General features: G+C 38.5%; 3 protein-coding genes across 3 annotated transcripts in view; 2 read left to right on the plus strand and 1 right to left on the minus strand.

The window, feature by feature from the left end:
- LOC310892160 (tumor necrosis factor receptor superfamily member EDAR-like) overlaps window positions 1–21801 on the minus strand; it is a 461331-nt gene that overhangs the window by 88669 nt on the left and 350861 nt on the right. The window lies entirely within an intron of this gene.
- The window catches only part of LOC310902228 (ranBP2-like and GRIP domain-containing protein 3), a gene marked incomplete at its 3' end in the record, with an annotated part of 72471 nt that overhangs the window by 25003 nt on the left and 25667 nt on the right, over window positions 1–21801 (plus strand). Inside the window, exons 24-30 of the mRNA XM_083843439.1 lie at window positions 220–337; window positions 12002–12070; window positions 13322–13506; window positions 14477–14635; window positions 16851–16970; window positions 18303–18380; window positions 19717–19836. Of these exons, the coding sequence (XP_083699565.1) occupies window positions 220–337; window positions 12002–12070; window positions 13322–13506; window positions 14477–14635; window positions 16851–16970; window positions 18303–18380; window positions 19717–19836 (849 nt within the window). The remainder of the gene's footprint in view (window positions 1–219; window positions 338–12001; window positions 12071–13321; window positions 13507–14476; window positions 14636–16850; window positions 16971–18302; window positions 18381–19716; window positions 19837–21801) is intronic.
- LOC310892238 (E3 SUMO-protein ligase RanBP2-like) lies at window positions 862–5579 on the plus strand (the record flags this gene model as incomplete). Its single annotated transcript, XM_083819702.1, is given in 6 exon segments — window positions 862–1027; window positions 1181–1227; window positions 1231–1320; window positions 2885–3158; window positions 3302–3627; window positions 5006–5579. Coding segments are annotated over 6 exon segments (1209 nt in total), but the record flags the coding sequence as incomplete, so codon positions are not given.

Here is a 21801-nt window from a genome sequence, read left to right on the forward strand (position 1 = left end):
TAGAAGGGCTGTAGCGGAGTGGGAGTCAGGGAACTTAATATGGTGCCTATTTCGTGGCGTCTTCAGTACTGCTGTTGTAGTTAAAGAAACTGATAGCACTGTGGGGGGGGGGGGAAGTTCTTCATTATGACTGTCCTTACTGTCCTGACTTAAAGTGGTTTGAATATTAGGCTCCTTCTTGCTTATTTTTTTTATTGCTTTACTCCTTATTAATCTCAGGAGAATGATGTCACCAGTTCTACTGATATAGTGCCTACAACTAAAGGAGAACCAACTGAATCAGCTGATGAGGCTATAGCACCTGTGCAGTCAGCTGAAGAGCCAGATTCCAGCACAGGTAATGTTAATGTATTGCAGGCTTTATCAGTAGGTGATGACAAACCTGTAAACCTGACAACTAAAAAAGAAAGTAATTCAGATTCTTCAGAGTCAACACAAGGTAAAGTCAGGGGTACGTATATTGTTGTCTTTTTAGGAGCTTAAGTATGCTTTTCCTGTAGAACAGTTTATCTAATCTAGCTGTTGCATTGAACAGATGTAGTACCGATATTGAATTTGAAGCGTGAGTACCAATCTAGTGAAAACATGAAGGGGAATGAAAGTATTTCAGTGTTTCAAATTCTTATATGGTCAAATGAGACTGCTCCAGAGCAATGCTGTTGGTTTATTGTTAAATGCCATGTGAGTACTTATTAAAGCTCTGTGGATCTGCACAGAAGTGGCATGCTGAACTGAACTAGGTCTTGAGATCTCTTCTTTTTAAATATAATTGCACATCACTTCTCAGAATGACAGTAAACTTTAAATTTATGGGAAGGGAAGAATATTGTAGAGACTTCTCCAGTTTATTCTTGTTGACTACATGACATTGGAAATGTTTTCCCTAAAGGATTAGAAAAGCATTTGACTTTCCCATCTTGTTTGATAGAAGACAAAACCATCTCATTTGGATTCAGCAATACCTCAGAATTGTCATTTGCAGATCTGGCTTCCAGAAACTCTGGAGACTTTGCTTTTGGGTCAAAAGGTGAGTTAAGCATCTGAGACAGATACTGAACAGGACTTCTGCTTCATACAAAATACCTTTGTGCACCAAGCTTCCGCATATTGTCAAGTTACGTAAATTTGTGTAACTTTACTTCTCAGCAAAATGTTTAAAATGCAAGTCTCTTAACTGTAGATAAAGATTTCAAGTGGGCAAATACTGGAGCAACCGTATTTGGAGCATAGACAACCAGCAAAGCAGGTGAAGATGATAGCGGTGATGAAGTCGTACATAATGATGATATCCACTTTGAGCCCATTGTTTCCTTACCAGAGGTAAAGAAACTTCCAGAATATAAAAGAACATTAAGATAAGCATATCTGCTAACAAAGAAAATTTTTATAAATGCTTTCCTTGACTTCTTATGCTTTCTGTCTGTTGTGCTTCGGTCCTTTTTTCTTGTGCTGCCTGTGTAGAATCTCCTGCTGTTTGAAATTCTGGTGGTACAACTTCTCGCTGGGGGAAAGTATCTGGTGCATCAGTTAATGATACAAAATTTCAGGTTGTTATATCTTGACTCAGTGTAGATCATGAAAATTTGTACAAGTAACTTCTAAAAGGTAAATTTGATTTATTATAGCATATTTGAAAAACAAGGTGTGTTGGGGGGGCTTGAACAATTGTCACTGCTAATGCAACTCAGTTAGGATTTTTTATTGATGACTTGTAGATTCAGTTCTCTGAAAGCCACCCAATTTGAAATTTTTGCTCTAAGCTAGGTGAGAGGCTTCTAGAATCACTGAGCATTAAAGGTCTAGCACAATTAACTGCACAAGGCTAAGGAAACTATTTTTAATTCAAAAAGAAATAGTTTTTCAAGAAGTAAAGCCTTAAACTTCAGTAAAGCTTAACTTAAGGTAGCCTTCTGTAACTTCTTGAGGCTTAATGCAGTTGCTTGTGTCTGGATTTGGTATTTAGCCTTAGTGTGTATAACAAGATGTAAAAAGTTCGAGATGGTTATAGCTTGTCTTTCTATAAAGAATAAAATTTAATTCCAGATCGGTGTAATTATTAAAGAAGACTGCCACAGCACAAATAAACAATATTTAGTATCCTATAATTTGAACAGCTAATCTGACGTAGTTTGTAATGTGCCTTCCTTCCTTCTTAAAAAAAATTGTGTGCCTTTCCTCATCTGTTTGTTATATTAGGACTCTTGTTGTTTTCTTTCTTGCCTTACTTGATGTTTCATTTCTCCTTCAATGTCACTTCTCCCTTCAGAAAAGCTTCTCTGTCACTTATTTCTCCAGTTCTCTCAAGTCTTCCATATCTTTGGAAGATGTCTTAACTAAAGAATGTTAGAGACAGGTAATATGCATACATAAAGTGACAAGGAGATACAGCTGTCAGCCCTCAATTTACTATTCACAGTTGATATTTATTCTGTTCAGATGCAAATGTTAAGTTCTTTAACAATCTTGAAAAGGTAACACCTGGAATGCTAATAGCACTATATTCTCACTTCTCAGTGTGCACATCAGTCGGCACATATGAAATTTTCCGGGGGAACATGCCAGAACAATTGGTAGCTTTCTTAAAAAAGAAAAATGCACACAAAAGGTAAAACCTCGTGCAGCACAGGGAAGTAGTGTTGCAGTGCTAGAATTCATTTCAAACACTGGGGCTCATTGGGCTCCTAAATTCTGAAAAGCTCAGGCGTTTTATTTCAGTGTATGATGAAGGTCTGTAGAGCTGTTGGCACAAAACCATTCAAGAAAGGAAAACATGGAATAATTTCCCATTGTAATATGTCAGAATCATAATAAGTGTGTAAGATGTAATCCTGCTGGTGGCAGCAGTTCTGGGAAATCATAGGTACTCTACTGTGCTGTGTTCTAGGTGGAAGTAAAATCAGGAGAAGAAGATGAAGAAATTCTTTTCAAAGAGAGAGCCAAACTTTATAGATGGGATAGAGATGCTACTCAGTGGAAGGAGCGTGGTGTTGGAGAGATAAAGATCCTCTTCCATACACAGAAGAAATGTTACAGAGTCCTAATGAGAAGGGAACAAGTTCTTAAAGTGTGTGCAAACCATGTTATCACCAAAGAAATGAATTTAGTACCTTCAGATACATCAAACAATGCTTTAATTTGGACAGCCACGGATTATGCAGGTGGGTTGTTTTGGTGTTTTTTTCACTTTTTTAAAAGATCTTTGTGTGGCTTTTTTCTGAGGAGACTATACCAAACAAAAGCTACTTGTATCTGACTATTTGGAATTAGAGCTAAAGAAACCTGTTCTTGGATTCATTTTCAGATGGAGAAATAAAAGTAGAACAACTTGCAGTGAGGTTTAAAAGTCAAGAAATGGCTGCTACTTTCAAGAAGATATTTGAAGACTGCCAGCAAAGCTTGTCAAAACTGAAGAAGGGACTGCCAGCAGGACTGTCAAAGGACACCAACCCCATTGTTTATTTTGAAGTTTCTGCTGATGACAAACCTTTAGGACGTGTAACCATGGAGCTGTTTTCAAATATTGTCCCTCAAACAGCTGAAAATTTCAGGGCCCTGTGCACAGGAGAGAGAGGATTTGGATTTAAGAACACCAAATTTCACAGAATAGTTTCTGACTTTGTGTGTCAGGTAGGCATAACGTGAAGACTTCTTGAGGGAACGAAACCCATCTGGTCTAACAGTGCCACTACAAAAATCACAGGATAGCACATGCTCGGTGGCAGCACAAATCTAGAGTCCAAGATACTCTTCTCCTTTCCCTGCAAGGAGATGAGCAATGGTGTAAGCAGCATGTACTGCCCTAAGCTGAATGCTCTTTAACTGTGTTTGCCAGCTGCCTGATGCTTTAGTGTTGATTAGTGCTGCCATTTTAGTGTAGAAGAAATAATGGAGATAGAGATTTCTTCTTCCCACAGACAAGGGGCCTGTTGCTGAACAGAAGCAGCAAGGAAAGTAAGGCTTCCCAAAACGAACATTCAGAGCCGTCTCTTTCCAAAGAGAGGAGCTTCCATATGCTCACCTGCTAAGAACACTTACTTTCCACCTTTTGAAGAACACTTTATATTTCAGATGACCTGCACTGCAAAATCAATATTCCATATATTTTAGATACTCCAATTTCAGTCTAAAAAGGTCTTCTATTTCTCGTATCATGCAGTGGCTTTGTCCTAAAAACTCTTAATGAAAACTGAGTATATCCTCCTGCATTGCTCGTGAATCCCGATGTGAGCAGCATTGCTGTTAAATCTTTGTGTGCATTTAGTAGCACTAGCAAGTTCTCCATAATTTCTGAAGGTTTAGGAGATTGATATCTGCTCACGTATACCTTCCCTTCACTCCAAAAATTCTTCCAAATATTCAATATGAGGTATAATGGCTTAAAACAGGTAAAATAATCCAAATTCCTTACATGCTACAATAGTGCTTTTGCATAACGCTACATCCCTCAAGACAGGGCACAATCTTTTCCACATTCAGAAATGGATAGTAATATACGAATGGCTTGTCATCAGAGTAAAAAACTCTCCAGTCTTGATTGGGTATTAACTGAATCTGAAGTATGACCTTTATTGTTCTTTTCTTTAAACTTTCTGCACAGAAACAGGAAAGTACTGATCAGTGGTAACATGACCTTTTTTGGGTGGTCAGTTTCGTGCCTGCAGGGACTGAGAATAGAGAGAATTGTGGTTGCCAGTTGTAAGGGCCGAGTGAAGCAGGAAGCAGACAGTGGAAATGACCAGCTTAGAGTAGTTGCCATGTGGAACAGGAAGATAAAATGCTGTGTTCAGAATAAATGAGAAACATCCCAGTAATGCTTTTTTACCATGAGCAAAGCTGCTGAAGCTGGAAAGCCTTATATACAAGTAAATATGGTACTTGTGATAACTAAGAATGAGGTTTTACCTGTGTTTTTTGAATGGAAACTCTTCTATTTTGGAAGAGAATGTAACTGTGCTATTGGTTGGTGTTTTGGGATTTGAATAAATGCTGTGCCTTTTTTTTTAAGGGAGGTGATATAACTAACCATGATGGAACAGGTGGACGGTCAATTTATGGAGATACATTTGAAGATGAGAACTTTGAGGTGAAGCACACTGGTCCTGGATTGCTGTCAATGGCAAATAGGGGTCGGGATACAAATAACTCTCAGTTCTTCATAACTCTCAAAAAAGCAGAACACTTGGACTTTAAACATGTGGTGTTTGGTTTTGTGAAAGATGGAATGGATGTTGTGAAAAAGATCGAATCCTTTGGTTCTCCCAAAGGGTTAGTAAGTGGAAGAGTTGTCATTACAGACTGTGGGCAAATATAGAATTCTGGCTTTTGAGTATACAGATGTTCTAGCAGTATAAATTAGTATTTAGATGTTATTGATTAATTATTTCAGCTTCTCTAAAAAGGACACTTCTGATGTATAAATGTAAAATTACAGCTTATGGTTGTTTTTTGTGTTCTAATTGATTTTTTTGCATGTTAAATAAGTTCAGACACTGGCATATTTTGGGTGTATTTGTGTTATCATGACATATTTGTATTGAATGTCAAATTTTAAAAATTAAATCTTAGTCTTGTTAAAATAACTATTGTCTTCACTTTGGCTTGTTGAAAAGCAATTTGCATAATGTGTTGCATACTTATTTTGAACATGCTAATTGCATGCTAATTGATGTTGATAATCTATCTGTGCTAATTGATGGTCAGTAAAGTGAAGGCCTTCGAAACTTTGTGAGCAGTGAGCTCATGAAGCTCACTGCAGCATGTTCATGAAGCATGCTCGTTTTGATGAGCAGTGAGCAAGCTGAGGCAGCTGGTCAGGTGCTGGTCAGGTGGATGCTATTTGTGCTGTCTGCAGGCTCTTTGGCACTTGAGTATTTTGAAAGGTAAAGAGCAGTTCTTATGCGCAGTCTTGGACACAGGATTTAGTTCATACTTGCTTGGGAAATTACCTTCCAGACCCACACATTTTTTTTGTATCTGGTATGTTAAAGTGGCTGGTAACATTTAGTGACAACTGTCTACTTGAGTGTTATCTGGAAAGCTGTGGTATAGAGGGGTGAATGTGCATGGGTAAGTTATTTTAACTTCCACCTTACATCTCAGCGCCAGGACTGTCAGTATTTTTTCAAAATAACCATTTGTATATAAGTTAGAGATGATAATAGACACTACATATTTCTGTCATGCTTTTTTTCTGAGGAAAGCGAGAGTAACCCTTCCCTCAGCCTCTCGAGGGAATGCTGCTTACATAAGCATTACACTGTAAGCCCCTAGCGCACAAACTTGACCCGTGTTTCCATTATATTGAGCTGTAACCCAACAGTAAGCCGCTCCTGTGCTCTCCCGTGTTTCAGTTCCACAAAACGGGAGGAGGAGTCGGCGTTGTTCCCCTTAACCACGCTCCGCCCGCCGCGGCCCCTCAGCCCAGCGGCCCCGGCCCCAACGGGCGCCGCCAGCGCCGCCTCCTGCGCCTGCGCGCAGGGCCGCAGTGAGGGCGGGCGCAGCCGTGGCGAGGCCCGGGGATCCGGGGCGGGCGTTGAGAGGGCCGGGGGAAAAGGCAGCGGGAAGCCGGTCCTCTGCCTGCCCCGAGGGGCTGCGGCCGCCGTGGAGCCGCGTGGTGGAACGGGCGGGTGGGATCCAGAACCCTGGGGTCTCATCCTGGTCTGAACTTGTTCTTTCCCCAGCAATCTGCCGTCCCAGGTTGTAAGCATCCCCAAAATGCAGCCTGAGCGGCTTGGTGCTTCGTTTTTGCTTAAAACTCATAAAACTCATCTGCCGGTTGGGTGTAGTAACACTTGGATCGTCTTAGAAGTTTTAAGTCATGTATGAAGCATATGCATAACTCATTTCTTTCCTATCTCCTGCTGCTACAGCAATTGCTGCCGTTAAAACGTGCTGGCAGTGTTAGTGAGTTTTCCTGAAGCCTAGTGGTCAGGCTTTTTCAAGGAGCAGGAAACTTTCATATCTAGCCAAGCAAAGAATCAAGCCCGTAGTTCATAAGAGACTGCCACAGGGACCAGACCAATTTACGATGGCTATCATTTCCCTTGCAATGTTACATGTTAATGTAAAGCACCAGAGAAGGCAAGGTCCATTGCACCAGTATGAATAAATGAAGTGGATTATGATTCTTCAGTTTCCGTTAGTACTGACACAAGCATTTATGGCTCTGCATGGTGGATTAGGAAATTGATCTGTCCATAGTCTAGCAACAAAGACCCCTCCCATGTTTGTGTTTCAAAAGCCTTTGACACTCTATAGGAAGACACTTTAATTTTGTCTTTTATCTGAGACAAGTGTTAGGGTTGTTCTCTTGCACTGGTGTTCCATGGGTCAAATGCTTGCAGTGTGCTCAGAGGATAGACAGACAGTAAGCATCCAAACTCGTGCTGCGAGGGAAGTTGTATCTTGTAAAAACACCCACAAGCAATCAGAGATTGAGAGAGACAGCAAGCTGGATTTGGGCTAGACACATAGTTGGGTTGGGGGTTCAGATGGGTCCTGGGAATCATTAAATGAATTCAGATTTTTTTTTTCTGAAAAGTCGAACCTCCTCAGTATCTTGCCATTTTAATGATTGCTGTCTAGGATCGGGAGCCCTCCCAAACGTGAGGTGAAGATTTCTGTTCTTTAACAGCTAAAATCTGGATGTATCTGGCCTTACTTCCTCCAGAACAACTTGTCCTGTTTCCTTTTAATAGAACTCAGGTAGCATTTGGTGGTGCTGTTGATGCTGTGTTCTTCCTGAGAAACATTCTCCTTTAAGTTACAGAATTGTCTTTCTGGAACAACAAGTAGTTTTCAAAACTGATCTTTAGAAAGCTATTGCTGAGACTTTAAAGTGTAAGGCTTGCATGAGAGAAAATGCTAGATTGGTTTCTCCAAAGCTTTTTGTTACTTTGTTATAAAGCAGTATTTAAGAAAATATTGTAGTTAATTGCTTTTAAAGGATAGCAGAGAGAGGCAGTGAAATACAACTAAGATGATGAAAACTGCTTCAAGTCTGATCTCTTCTAATGTATGCTTAACTGATTTTGCATATAATCTAACAGTATCACAGATTTCTAGGTTGGAAGAGACCTCAAGATCATCGAGTCCAACCTCCGAACCCTTCTGTCATTCTTTTTTTTTTCAGTATGTGACTACAAGTTAAAAGGAAAAAGTAGAGCTAGAAACATTGATATGAAAAGCCTAGATGTGAGGATAGATGGAGCTGTTTACATGATTATCTAATTCTGTTTTTATGCCCTTATTTTGTGTCACCCTCATCACTGTATCTGATGGTATCTCAAATGTTTTTACATGTAACACTATCAGTATTGCCTTATCAGTCTGTGAGGAATACATTTGCTTCTTTAGAAGTTGGACTCGATGATCCTTCTTGGTCCCTACCAACTCGGATATTCTATGATGTTTATATGAATGGTTGTCATTGACATGTATATGCTGCAGAAAAAAAAAAAAAACACTTCCATTTTCAGTGGTACAATTTATAATAAGAGTTCTGTAACAAGGCATTTTAGCTGCTAAATAAGCAAGTCGTGACATACATTGTCACTGAAAATCCTGGTTATGCTAAATGTCTTTGTGCTTTCTTGTACGATAACCTTTCAGGACCAACGCAAAAGAAATATCAAGGTGAAGGCTCCAAAATATACGATGGTAATACCAAACAATGGTGCTTGGATATCTTTTTCGAGATAAATGCGCACTAAAACTGTATTATTCCTAAGTTTATTTTAAGTACTTTTATTTTTTCATTTTAAATAAGTAGACACTCTTGAACGGGGATTTCTGATATTTGGGAGCCAGCTTGGGAATATTAACTACTGCATGAGGAACACAAAGAATGCTTGAAGAAATGTCTCCCGGCCTTTCTGTGTTTAAGTCTTGCTTGAAGTAGTTGGTAGCAGTCCTTCTCATATTGCATACATTTGACTTTAATTTAAAGATATGTATCTAAAATTTAGAATGTCTTTGGGTTTCTTGGGAAATGCGTGTTGCTACTGCATATGGACAGCAGGGAAAAACAGTGTATTATTAGACTTCACTTACAGATAAATTAGTATATGAAGGCAAGCTGTGAAACTTCAGAAAGACAAATTTGGTCTGAAAACTAAATAATACTTCCATCGGTTTAAGCTATTACAATAATTTATTCATTTGTCAGATCATTTCAGCATTTTTTGATTCCTGTAATATACGTGACTACGTGACAAGCATTTCTAATAAGTCCTTGATGATTTCTCAATGTCAGCTTCTCAAATGCAAAATATAATTATTGTTATTTTATATATTCTGCAGATGACATAGGCAGCTTACTGGAAAAGACAGCTATGTCTTTATCCAAATGTTTTGATTATTCAAAGTCAGAATTCACTGGAAGTGGAAGAGGTCTAGGAATAGAAGACAAGACCATTAATTGTTCTGGAACTGATGCATTTCAAAATACAGGTATGTGTGTGGAAACAGGTAATAAATACTGAGTTTAAAATATTGTGCAAAGTACAACGTGCAATTTTATTAGTTTCTATTAAATGCATTTCTGTTCAGTTTAGAAATATAATAATCAGTTAAAATATACTTTTAACATAGAGGTTTAACCTTTCCTTTAATATGTTTTGTTCCTTTAGAATGTTTAGGAGGTCCAGACATACTTAATGCAATTATAACATACGTTTTAAAAAGAAATATTAAACGCTTATGCAATTGATTGCCAGATGATTCTATAATATAAATGAAAAAACTGGTTTGTTTTTTTTTAAGTAGCTAGCTGCATTAACAGGTATTATAAGTCTGTAAATCAGATGTCATTTGTCAGTTTAAGTATTGAAAACTGGCCGCGGGTGGAGAGAAGGGGTGAGCTGTTGTTCAGCTAACTCAGGGAAGTCTAAACATCGTGAAGATGACCAGCTACCATTAATTCACTGCAAATGTTTGAAAGTGCTGCCACGACTGGAGCAGACTGTGAATCAGTGTAGCTGTGTCTCTTATGGAAAGTTTTAGCCTTAGAAGAATACTTGCTAAATTCCCTTGAAAGTGGGTATGGAAGTGGAGACAGACAGCCAACTAACCCTAATAATAAGAGTAATAATACAAGTGCAGAAGACAGAATTTGCTTGCTTTCATGCTAATGGTTATTTTGGAAGTGCCTCTAACTTTAGTGTTGCATAAGTGGGTATCTGGATAGATACTGTAACAAAGGAGGTCTGTTTTTTGAGGATGTGTGGTTCTATGTGCTAGAAAGAGGTGGTAGATATTGGGCTATCAGAAATATAAGTAAATGTTGAAGGAAGCTAGCAGTAGTGGCAGTTGCAAGATTGAACTTCACATCGTTGCTTGGAAACTCTCTGATAGCAATAGAAAACCAGGTATTGCAAAATGACAATTCTTTAGCCACCCTGAGCGGAATTACCCTTCCGCTCTTTCAATAATGATGCTATTTGAAAAGTTCCTGAAGTCGTACTTTACGTTGTCCCGTGTATCACGGTGTTATTTGATAACATAGTTGCCCAAAATTACCTCAGTAGTCAGCTGCCTTACCAGCTCTTTTCTATTAATTTTTATTCTTTGCAGGAGACATCACAGGCAAAACTGACTTGAAAACTGAAGGAGAATGTGTTACTGCTCAGGAAGAGAAAACAGCTCCTGAGGAGAAGGCTAAAGGAGAAACTCTGATGGTTCCTTCTCCATCTGTGTCTGGTGCTAGTGGTAATACTAAGGGTGATAATCCAGAAGACTCTCAGACAGAAATTAAAATTGAAAACACTGAAGTATGAACTAAATTTCTATACAACTTTTTGTCATTGAATTTGTAGAAGTATTTTCACACTCGTAAGACCTGATACTTTTCGCTTTGTGGGGAATAAAACATGTATTGGGGAAAAGTTATTTGAATCCTCTGACTGTGCCTCAAGTCTTTGACACTGGAACTGAGGTTCAGATCTGAAGTTTCTCAGGGAGAGAAAGGAGGTGCAGCTGTTTTCCTAATATAAACAGCTTTGGCTAGTAATGTCCCTCTGAACATGTATGCAAGAATTAATTGATTTCAGAGAGATTTCAAAGAGAAATTGCATCTTTGTGGAAGCATACTGCTTCAGAGGTACTTGGGTCTCTTGTAAAGTTAGTGTCCAATGTGTGGTAAGCGTCAGGAAAGAAATTAAGAAAACTGTCAGAAAGCTTCCAATAACAATTTTTTTCCCTAGCTGTTTACAACTTTTTTTAATGCGAATTGAGGTGGCCATCTTTAATTTCATCTAGTGTGGGCCCCTGGTTTCTAGTTGTTTCCAGATTGAACCCACCTTAATTTCAGTAGAATTTGTTGCCACCTATGTTGTCTCTAGGAGGCATAGTTGCATAGATGCACAGCTTGTTTTTGTCCAGAGTTTCCTGAAAATATCCGTTGAACGGAGTAATGAGCAGTTCTGAAGCATTAGAAGGGCTGTAGCGGAGTGGGAGTCAGGGAACTTAATATGGTGCCTATTTCGTGGCATCTTCAGTACTGCTGTTGTAGTTAAAGAAACTGATAGCACTGTGGGGGGGGGGGGAGAGTTCTTCATTATGACTGTCCTTACTGTCCTGACTTAAAGTGGTTTGAATATTAGGCTCCTTCTTGCTTATTTTTTTTATTGCTTTACTCCTTATTAATCTCAGGAGAATGATGTCACCAGTTCTACTGATATAGTGCCTACAACTAAAGGAGAACCAACTGAATCAGCTGATGAGGCTATAGCGCACGTGCAGTCAGCTGAAGAGCCAGATTCCAGCACAGGCAATGTTCATGTATTGCAGGCTTGAGATGTCTTTTTTTTCAATATAATTACTGTCATTCTGAGAAGTGATGTGCAAACTTTAAATATACGGGAAGGGAAGAATATTGTAGAGACTTCTGCAGTTTATTCTTGTTGACTACATGACATTAGAAATGTTTTCCCTAAAGGACTAGAAAAACATTTGACTTTCCCATCCTGTTTGATAGAAAACCAAATCTTCTCACTTTGTTTAGGCACTGCTTCAGACTTGTTTGCGTATCAGGCGTCCAAATACTCCGGAAACTTGGCTTTCAACTTAGTCGGTAAGTTAAGCCTCTGAGACAGATATTGAACAGGACTTCTGCTTCATACAAAATACCTTTGTGCACCCAACTTCTGCATATAGTTTAGATATGTAAATTTTGCGTATTATGTTAATTAGTGTAATTTTTCTTGGGCCATAAACCATAGGACTGTCTCTTGTGGTGGTGTACCACCCCTTAGCCCTGATTACATCATTTCTTATCTGTTAACCTTTTTCCTTTTTCTTGATGCTGCTTCTGGTTGTCTGCCCTTTTCTCTTCCTCAGTTGCCTGCCATCCACAACCTATCCTTAACTACTTTTTCCCCATTGCCCTGAGTTTTCACAGAATCACAGAAAGGTTGAGATTGAAAGGGACCTCAAGAGGTCATCTTGTCCAAACAAGAGGTCACCTTGTCCAGACTGCTCAAGCATCCTAGACACAGTTGCCCAGGATTGTGTCTGGATGTTTCTGATTTTTTTTGTACCCAAATTTCTATTTCTGCTATCATCACCGAAGTAATCTTTGCCTTATGTGGTACCAGTATGCAGTTGGGCTTACAACATTTCATTCCCTAGAAGATCCCAATACTTCCCTTCAGTTATCTGACAATTTTGGTTATTTAACTGTTTGTGAAATCTAGGGGAATGGCTTTAAACTGTAAGAGGGTAGGTTTAGATTAGACATACAGAAGAAATTCTTGACTCAGAGGATGGTGAGGCACTGGCATAGGTTTCTCAGAGAAGCTGTGGGTGCCCCATCCCCGGAAGTGTTTAAGGCCAGGCTGGGTGGGGCTTTGAGCAACCTGGTCTGGTGGGAGGTGTCCCTGCCCATGGCAGGGGGTTTGGAACTGGGTGGTGGTTAAGGTCCCTTCCAACCCAAACCATCTTGTGATTCTTTGTCTAGCAATTTCTCATGCCATGTCCAGTAGTTTTTTAAGTCCCATTCAGTTAGCTTAAATCAATTGACTGGCCTAATTGGCTTAGGTCAGGGTCTAGTCAGCAGTTAATCACTTTCCTGAAGCCATAACAAAAAGGAAACTTTGGCTACATCATGTTTCAGTCTGTGCATAGATTGAGTCAAAAAAAAGTCATGGAACAAAACTTTGAGCATTTCTCCTTAATTCTTTAGGAGATTTTTCATTTCAATATTTCTTGCTCTATACTGGTCACTGTAAATGCTTAAAATACATGTTCACTGTTTTGGATCAGCAGTCTTTATTTATTTAAGACGATATTTTTAATGTAAAGTGTGTTCTTTCTCTCTCTGTAGATAACACCTTACCATCCTCTTTGGCTGAAAGTGCACAAGAAAATGGTGAACAGAATATTACTGGTGGTTTGGTAGGGAAGACTGAGAGTGGAACTGAAGCTCAAGAATTCAATAGGCAAGACCTAATACTACCTCACATCAGTCAAATTTATAACGAATTGTGTGTCACCTATCAGGAGTTCCAGGTAGGAACTGTAATGGCCTCAGACATTTTGTAATGCTCAGTAATGTTACAAAGATTCTGACTTTTGACAGAGAATTCAGAAATTACTAACTATATCACTGTCATCATCCACCTCTTCCCCTAAATTAGTTCACTGATTTGATAATGATGCCCTGACTTGGGTAGGGGTTAGATCAGATCAGATATTTGCTCTGCTTCAGGGAGTTTGAATGCAGTGCTATTACTCCAAGAGTTGTGTTTTGTGATGCAGTGTGGGCATGGAGAGAAACACCTGCAACCACTGCTTCTCCTGACAGCACCTGAAACTATTCTCTTCACTCTGGGCATTCAAGAGTGCTTGCCCTCTTGACCTTCTGTGAAGACCATCCCTTCTGCCTTTCCTTTTCTGCTGCTGATGACTCCCAACAGTTTATCCACCAGCAGGCTTGGGCCACTAACTAAAGAGTTCCCAAGCCTGCATTGGTTTTATTCTGTAACAGCTTCTGTGCTTTTGCTAGATTTCCTGCTGGGACTGTCTTTTGTACCATACGAGATCAAAACAATTGTGTGTATCTTTTTTCTCACCACTTTCCTGGGGGTGCTTCCCACTAACTGAAGAAACAATATAGTAATCTAGTGTTTAGGGCACTGGACTATTTTTTGTCTTACAGATAATAGCATTATCCAAAAGTTTTGGAAGCAAAATCCTACTTTTAGTTGTCTAAGCTATTGCTCGAACAGCCATGCAGAGTTGAATTTTGTATTTTGGAAGGCCAAGCAGTCCTGCCACAAATCAAAGTAGTTTGTGTTAGCGTTTGAGGAAGCTGAATGTAGATGGCCATTAAGATACTTATAATTAGTCAGCTATTGTGTAACACTACAATTAAAAACAAAACCTAAGCATATCTGCAGAGGAAAGAATTCTAGTTCACTATAAATCGATAATTTCATATGTTTTGAAGCCGTTTCAACATTTTTTTTCCTTGGCATAGAGAGAGCGTTCAGCACAGGAGCAATATGCACTGGAACTTCAGAGACGAGAATATTTTCTAGTTCAGCGAGAAACATTGCTTGACAGACGTGAAGCAGCTTTGGCTGCAATAAAACATGCTGAGAAAGAAGTTCAGGCAAGATTTGGAATTATAAATAAGGTACAATAACTTATGTAATGATTCTTATTGCTCCCCATATATTTTAACTTGCTTGTAGTTTTCTTAAGTCATCACGTGTTTGCTGGATATAATGCTTATTTCTTTAAAGCGTTTGAAACCCCAAAATGAAAGATGGAGAATAAAAAGTAACAAACTGTTGTTAGGGTGTTTGGTGTGGTTTCCAGTTCAAAATGGTGCATTTAATTGTGGGATGTGTAGGTACATTTTCCTGTTAAAATCTGGAAATTAAGATAATTTGTTTCTAAATCTGCAAAAATTATATGACCTTTATTAGAGAAAAAAATTGTGATGAATCTCTAATTGTATGTAACTTAAATGATTATATTTGCATCAGCTCTTTCTGAAGTAGATTTTCTTGGGAAGGCTTTAAGACACATTGAGATTTTATGACATAATAAATTGCAAAGAGTATTTCTGGAAAAAAAAAACACTCGAAGTTCAACCGAACGTGGGGGCTGTGGCAAGAAATGAAATGGTATGATTTTGGTGTAAGAGGAGGTAATTATTGACACCGTTCTTGCAGGGACTTGCTATTGAATGTAGCTCTTGTAAAAAGTTTTGGTTGTTATTCTGAAGGTTGCCAAGAGAAGTGCTTTAATATATGTACTCTGCGTCTAAACCATAAGATCAGAATATAAATTCCTTTGAGGTGTGCATATGAACCTTTCCCACAAGCCATTGAGGGAGTATGTAGATACAGGAAAAAAAGGGAGAAAGGTGTCAGGGGAGCAGGACCTCAACTTTCAATAGGGAAGGAATGTGTTAAGATAGATGGTTCAAATCCGTAAAAGTGATTTTAAAGATGTCTTTAGAAAAAACACAAGTGGCTTTAAAAGTGTCACACAGGTTAGAGAAGTGTTGAAAAGCCAGGAGCAGTTAGTGGTTATCTGTAAAAACTTGTGGAGGTCAAGTGGAGTCAACTAGAAAAATCTGATGCCGTTCTTTTCAAATGGGAAAGAGTTACACAGCCATCAACTTAATGTTGGTTCTCAGCTAAATAAATAAATATATGTCCTGGCAAGCTATGAACAAACCATGCGAAGTGCCATGCCAAAAACACTGCAGTAAATGGCAACGAGCTTGTGTTAATCCTAAATTGTCAAATCAGTGTGATTTCCATTAGGACAAGGTAACAGGCATGGCTAGTAGAGGAGTACTAGTTATATGTATGTCTAGACTTTGCTGTATTGTTTCTGGTACAGTTTTACGTGGCGTTTTCATAATCATATTAGAAAAGTATGACAGCTGAAGTAAGGTTGGTGGTAAGGTGTAGTGAGACAGTGTTTCACAGCTGAAGGAATGTACATAGTAGATTCTGGAATAGTCTCTTTTGGGTCCAGTATTGGGTGTTTTCAGTGAGAAGTGTGATGGTGAGAAAGAGCACGCTTGTTAAACTTGAAGCGAATAGCAAGCGAGGGAGAATTTCAAGCATGCTGAAAAAGAAGGTTAGGATTAAAATTGATCTTGACAAATTGAAGAGGTAGTAGGTCTGAGAAAAGCGCAATGCTTCAGAGGCAAGAGTGTGCAGTATTGCATTTGAACAGAAATATCATCTGTACACATGCAGGGTGATGAACAAATGCAGGGACACGTGAACATGCCAATCTTTGGCTACATAAAAGGCTGCCACAAAGAGAAAGAAAGTAATCTTTTTTTTTTCCATGTCTGTGATAGAAGTAGTGGCAGGGTAAGTATGAGGAAAAACTAGATTAAAACAAAAGCAGTCAACCACTGGGTCAGAGAGGTCAGTAAGACTGGTGCTTCCAGTATTTGCAGGTCTTCAGAACAGACTAGACAAACATTTGGCAGGAATGAAGTGATACAGTTGATTATGATATGGATGGTACCCGATTTAATAATGGAATTGGATGGTTTAGACATCCTGGCACCACCTACAGCAACCCAGTGGCCTGTGCAATTATTGCCAAATCCCTGAAGCACTGTGAAATTATCGTCAAAACCCCGAATATGCAAGCCCTATGGCTCCCATTTTTCTTTCTGTTTCTTCTTACTACGTGGTGTGGATGTTGCTTTCTTCACTACTGGTTGTATGTGCAGATTGGACCATGCAGAATTACAAATTTGATCTTTGGAAGTTTGTCCTATTATTTTAACAGTAAAATGGAACTTAGTTGAGAATTATTTCTAAAATACGCTCTTGTTAATCATGCTTTAACATTTGATATTTCTATAGCAACATGATACCGAAATGAACCGAATGAAAGAAACCTTGAGAGGAGTGGCTGAGGAAAATAGTAGACTGAAGTCATCATTTAACTCTGTGATGGATGAGAATGATTCCCTAAAAAAACAGGCAAGATTAATTATTTCCTGTTATTAGTAGCTTTAGAAGTTACAGTCAACAATTTTAAACGTTTGAACAAGTTGTTTGCAAAATTGCTGATTTTGTTTCTGTAAGACAAGAATTGTGTGAATGGTTGTAATTACTTTCTGCTTCATTTTGTAGCACGTGAAATTTAGTCTCTCAGATCTTTTCCAGTATTAAAGAAATTAGAGTTAGTCCCCTGACCCTGTAGCAACAGGTGATTTTAGGAAAGACTAACCATATCCTTTGAAGCAAACTGAGATTGGATAGAGAGAAAGTATTTTATAATGAAAGCCACCCTGTGCTGAATTGCTCTGCTGATTCTATTAAATAAAAAGTAGTATGTGTATTTCTAATTCCATGATTACTCAGTATCTTCAGTTATTTTTGAAAGTGTTAATTAAAGGAATATTTTCTCTGTTCTTAAAGACACGCTGAGACAGTGGTTCACAATAATACAGAGTTAAAGTTTTCTTCTCACTTGACTTAAATCTGACCTAAATGCTGACAGGCAAATTGCTACGTAAACTCTTTTGACCATTGCTCCTTCAGTGAATTGCAGTTCTGATGCTCTTGAGTCTGATGAAAATCATCTGCTTCCTAGTCTCAGTAAAATCTTTGTCCTTCTCTTTTGTGCAAACTGAAGTATTCACAGAGGACTTACATGATGATCGGGATGTTTGTTGTATCCATAGAGTACGTTACTTATATTTAAATGGAGGTTATAGTTTGCCTCGTATTCTTTTCTCACAGAGCATGGTCAGTAACAGTGTCATTCTTGCAAGAAGAAAACTTTCACCCTCTCTATTTCCAAGGCCATTAGACCATTCTTGAAACATGCACTCCATTTTTTGTGTCATTTCTTTATGAGAAGTAATCAAATACGTAGTGCCTATATCCCTAAAGAGGTATTGTGCTTATTCTTCCCCTGTAAGCGGAAAGGTTGGGCCGCAAGTCAACAAAGAGCCACGACTATTTTATTTATCCAGGCAGAGGTTGCCTGGAGAGGTTGAGGAGTCCCCGTCCTTGAAGATCTTCACAAGCTGCCTGGACGTGGTCCTGGGCAGCCTGCTCTGGGTGGCCCTGTTTAAACAAGATGGTTGGACCAGATGGTCTCCAGAGGTCCCTTCCCACCTCGGCCATCCCGTGATTTGTTGAGGAAGTGGACAGTGATTTTGTTTCTATCACTGTCCATGCTGAGAAGAAAAAAATTGAACTTTTAATCATTTAGCAATCACATCAAATGATTTCAGTGTGATGGTTAAGTCAAAAAGTGAGTTTTGAATCTACAGCTATTTGAATGGTTTTTGATTCTTTCAGTTAAGTGACGCGAACGAACAGAACAAGAAGTTAGATGATGGAGCAAGAAGCATGCAAGCTCAGTTAGATAATTTAAAGGTAAGGTTTCTTCTTACAGGTACCTTCTTCTGTTATAGTTATGCAAGCCTTATAAAGCATTGTGTAATGTAGTTTGGAGAAATTGAGAATCTTGATTCAAATTTTTTCTCGCAAAACCTTTCACTTGTAATTCTGCTGTCCCTGACTGTTTTGAAAGTTTATGGTCAGTTTCAAGCCACCTTGCTCCTGCTCCATCCCAAGCTGAGCAAGCCTTTCCTAGGCTTGGTTAACTCTAAAGGTTCGGCCTTTTCAATGGAAGTAGTTGAGCAGTCCGCTTGGAGCCTATCTGTAGCACTTTTGTTTGTCGATGAGATCGTTTCTATATTTACCACTAAAGTCCTTTTTGCAGCATGATAACAGTCTGAGAGCGAGGCTTAAGAAAATGTAGTGGATGGCTGAATTGTTAGTGCAAAAGACAGCACTTCTGAACAAGGCGCTATTTTCACATAGAAGATTCTCACAGTTTCTGAGAAAAGGAACGTTATTTTCTGAAAACATTTGTTTTATACTCAGCTTCAAAGCCTCAGTGTTGTTTTTTTTTCAGAATCTGCTGGCATATATTTAATTATATTACAAATTTCCAGTGAGGGGGAGAAAAGACACATTCCTTGGTTTCTTTTTCAAGACGCACAGGTTTTTGACTGTTACAAGTAATTGTCATTTCAGTTTTCCTTTGTTGCTGTTTTTTGTCTGTTTTTGCTTATAATTTAATGGTATGTCCTGGTATTAAATTATATTATTAAATTATGTTATAAAATATTATATTAAAAGATAACTATGTTGAGTTTCACAAGGTTTTTTTTTTTTTTTCCAATTCAATGAAATGTAACAAGTATTGGATACATTCCTGGACATTGCAGGACAGGTGTTTAAGTACAGGTGAACTAAAGCGTCTTAACTATCATCAGTGAATGGTTAGAATATTTGAAAGATTCAAGAAAGAGAGAATTGGGCATGTTTGTGGTTAAAATGGATGCTAAGAAGAAAAGCTAAGTGTAAACAAAAGCTTTGACATTTGTTTTCATTCACAGTTCTTTCCCACATGTGACTTAACTGAGGAATGTACAATTGAGAAGATCTAGGTATTTTCTGGAAAAAAATAAGATCCATAGGCTGTACGCCGTGGCTCCCATTTTCTTTCTATTTCTTCTTAATACGTGGTGTGGATGTTGCTTTCTTCACTACTGGTTGTATGTGCAGATTGGACCATGCAGAATTACAAATTTGATCTTTGGAAGTTTGTCCTGTTATTTTAACAGGAAAATGGAACTTAGTTGAGAATTATTTCTAAAATACGCTCTTGTTAATCATGCTTTAACATTTGATATTTCTATAGCAACCTGGTACCGAAATGAACCGAATGAAAGAAACCTTGAGAGGAGTGGCTGAGGAAAATAGTAAACTGAAGTCATCATTTAAGTCTGTGATGGATGAGAATGATTCCCTAAAAAAACAGGCAAGATTAATTATTTCCTGTTATTAGTAGCTTTAGAAGTTACAGTCAACAATTTTAAACGTTTGAACAAGTTGTTTGCAAAATTGCTGATTTTGTTTCTGTAAGACAAGAATTGTGTGAATGGTTGTAATTACTTTCTGCTTCATTTTCTAGCACGTGAAATTTAGTCTCTCAGATCTTTTCCAGTATTAAAGAAATTAGAGTTAGTCCTCTGACCCTGTAGCAACAGGTGATTTTAGGAAAGACTAACCATATCCTTTGAAGCAAACTGAGATTGGATAGAGAGAAAGTATTTTATAATGAAAGCCACCCTGTGCTGAATTGCTCTGCTGATTCTATTAAATAAAAAGTAGTATGTGTATGTCTAATTCCATGATTACTCAGTATCTTCAGTTATTTTTGAAAGTGTTAATTAAAGGAATATTTTCTCTGTTCTTAAAGACACGCTGAGACAGTGGTTCACAATAATACAGAGTTAAAGTTTTCTTCTCACTTGACTTAAATCTGACCTAAATGCTGACAGGCAAATTGCTACGTAAACTCTTTTGACCATTGCTCCTTCAGTGAATTGCAGTTCTGATGCTCTTGAGTCTGATGAAAATCATCTGCTTCCTAGTCTCAGTAAAATCTTTGTCCTTCTCTTTTGTGCAAACTGAAGTATTCACAGAGGACTTACATGATGATCGGGATGTTTGTTGTATCCATAGAGTACGTTACTTATATTTAAATGGAGGTTATAGTTTGCCTCGTATTCTTTTCTCACAGAGCATGGTCAGTAACAGTGTCATTCTTGCAAGAAGAAAACTTTCACCCTCTCTATTTCCAAGGCCATTAGACCATTCTTGAAACATGCACTCCATTTTTTGTGTCATTTCTTTATGAGGAGTAATCAAATACGTAGTGCCTATATCCCTAAAGAGGTATTGTGCTTATTCTTCCCCTGTAAGCGGAAAGGTTGGGCCGCAAGTCAACAAAGAGCCACGACTATTTTATTTATCCAGGCAGAGGTTGCCTGGAGAGGTTGAGGAGTCCCCGTCCTTGAAGATCTTCACAAGCTGCCTGGACGTGGTCCTGGGCAGCCTGCTCTGGGTGGCCCTGTTTAAACAAGATGGTTGGACCAGATGGTCTCCAGAGGTCCCTTCCCACCTCGGCCATCCCGTGATTTGTTGAGGAAGTGGACAGTGATTTTGTTTCTATCACTGTCCATGCTGAGAAGAAAAAAATTGAACTTTTAATCATTTAGCAATCACATCAAATGATTTCAATGTGATGGTTAAGTCAAAAAGTGAGTTTTGAATCTACAGCTATTTGAATGGTTTTTGATTCTTTCAGTTAAGTGACGCGAACGAACAGAACAAGAAGTTAGATGATCGAGCAAAAAGCATGCAAGCTCAGTTAGATAATTTAAAGGTAAGGTTTCTTCTTACAGGTACCTTCTTCTGTTATAGTTATGCAAGCCTTATAAAGCATTGTGTAATGTAGTTTGGAGAAATTGAGAATCTTAATTCAAATTTTTTCTCGCAAAACCTTTCACTTGTAATTCTGCTGTCCCTGACTGTTTTGAAAGTTTATGGTCAGTTTCAAGCCACCTTGCTCCTGCTCCATCCCAAGCTGAGCAAGCCTTTCCTAGGCTTGGTTAACTCTAAAGGTTCGGCCTTTTCAATGGAAGTAGTTGAGCACTCCGCTTGGAGCCTATCTGTAGCATTTTTCTTTGTTGATGAGATCGTTTCTATATTTACCACTAAAGTCCTTTTTGCAGCATGATAACAGTCTGAGAGCGAGGCTTAAGAAAATGTAGTGGATGGCTGAATTGTTAGTGCAAAAGACAGCACTTCTGAACAAGGCGCTATTTTCACATAGAAGATTCTCACAGTTTCTGAGAAAAGGAACGTTATTTTCTGAAAACGTTTGTTTTATACTCAACTTCAAAGCCTCAGTGTTGTTTTTTTTCAGAATCTGCTGGCA

The sequence above is a fragment of the Anser anser genome, assembly GCF_964211835.1.
Source record: "Anser anser genome assembly, chromosome: 1".
NCBI lineage: Eukaryota > Metazoa > Chordata > Aves > Anseriformes > Anatidae > Anser > Anser anser.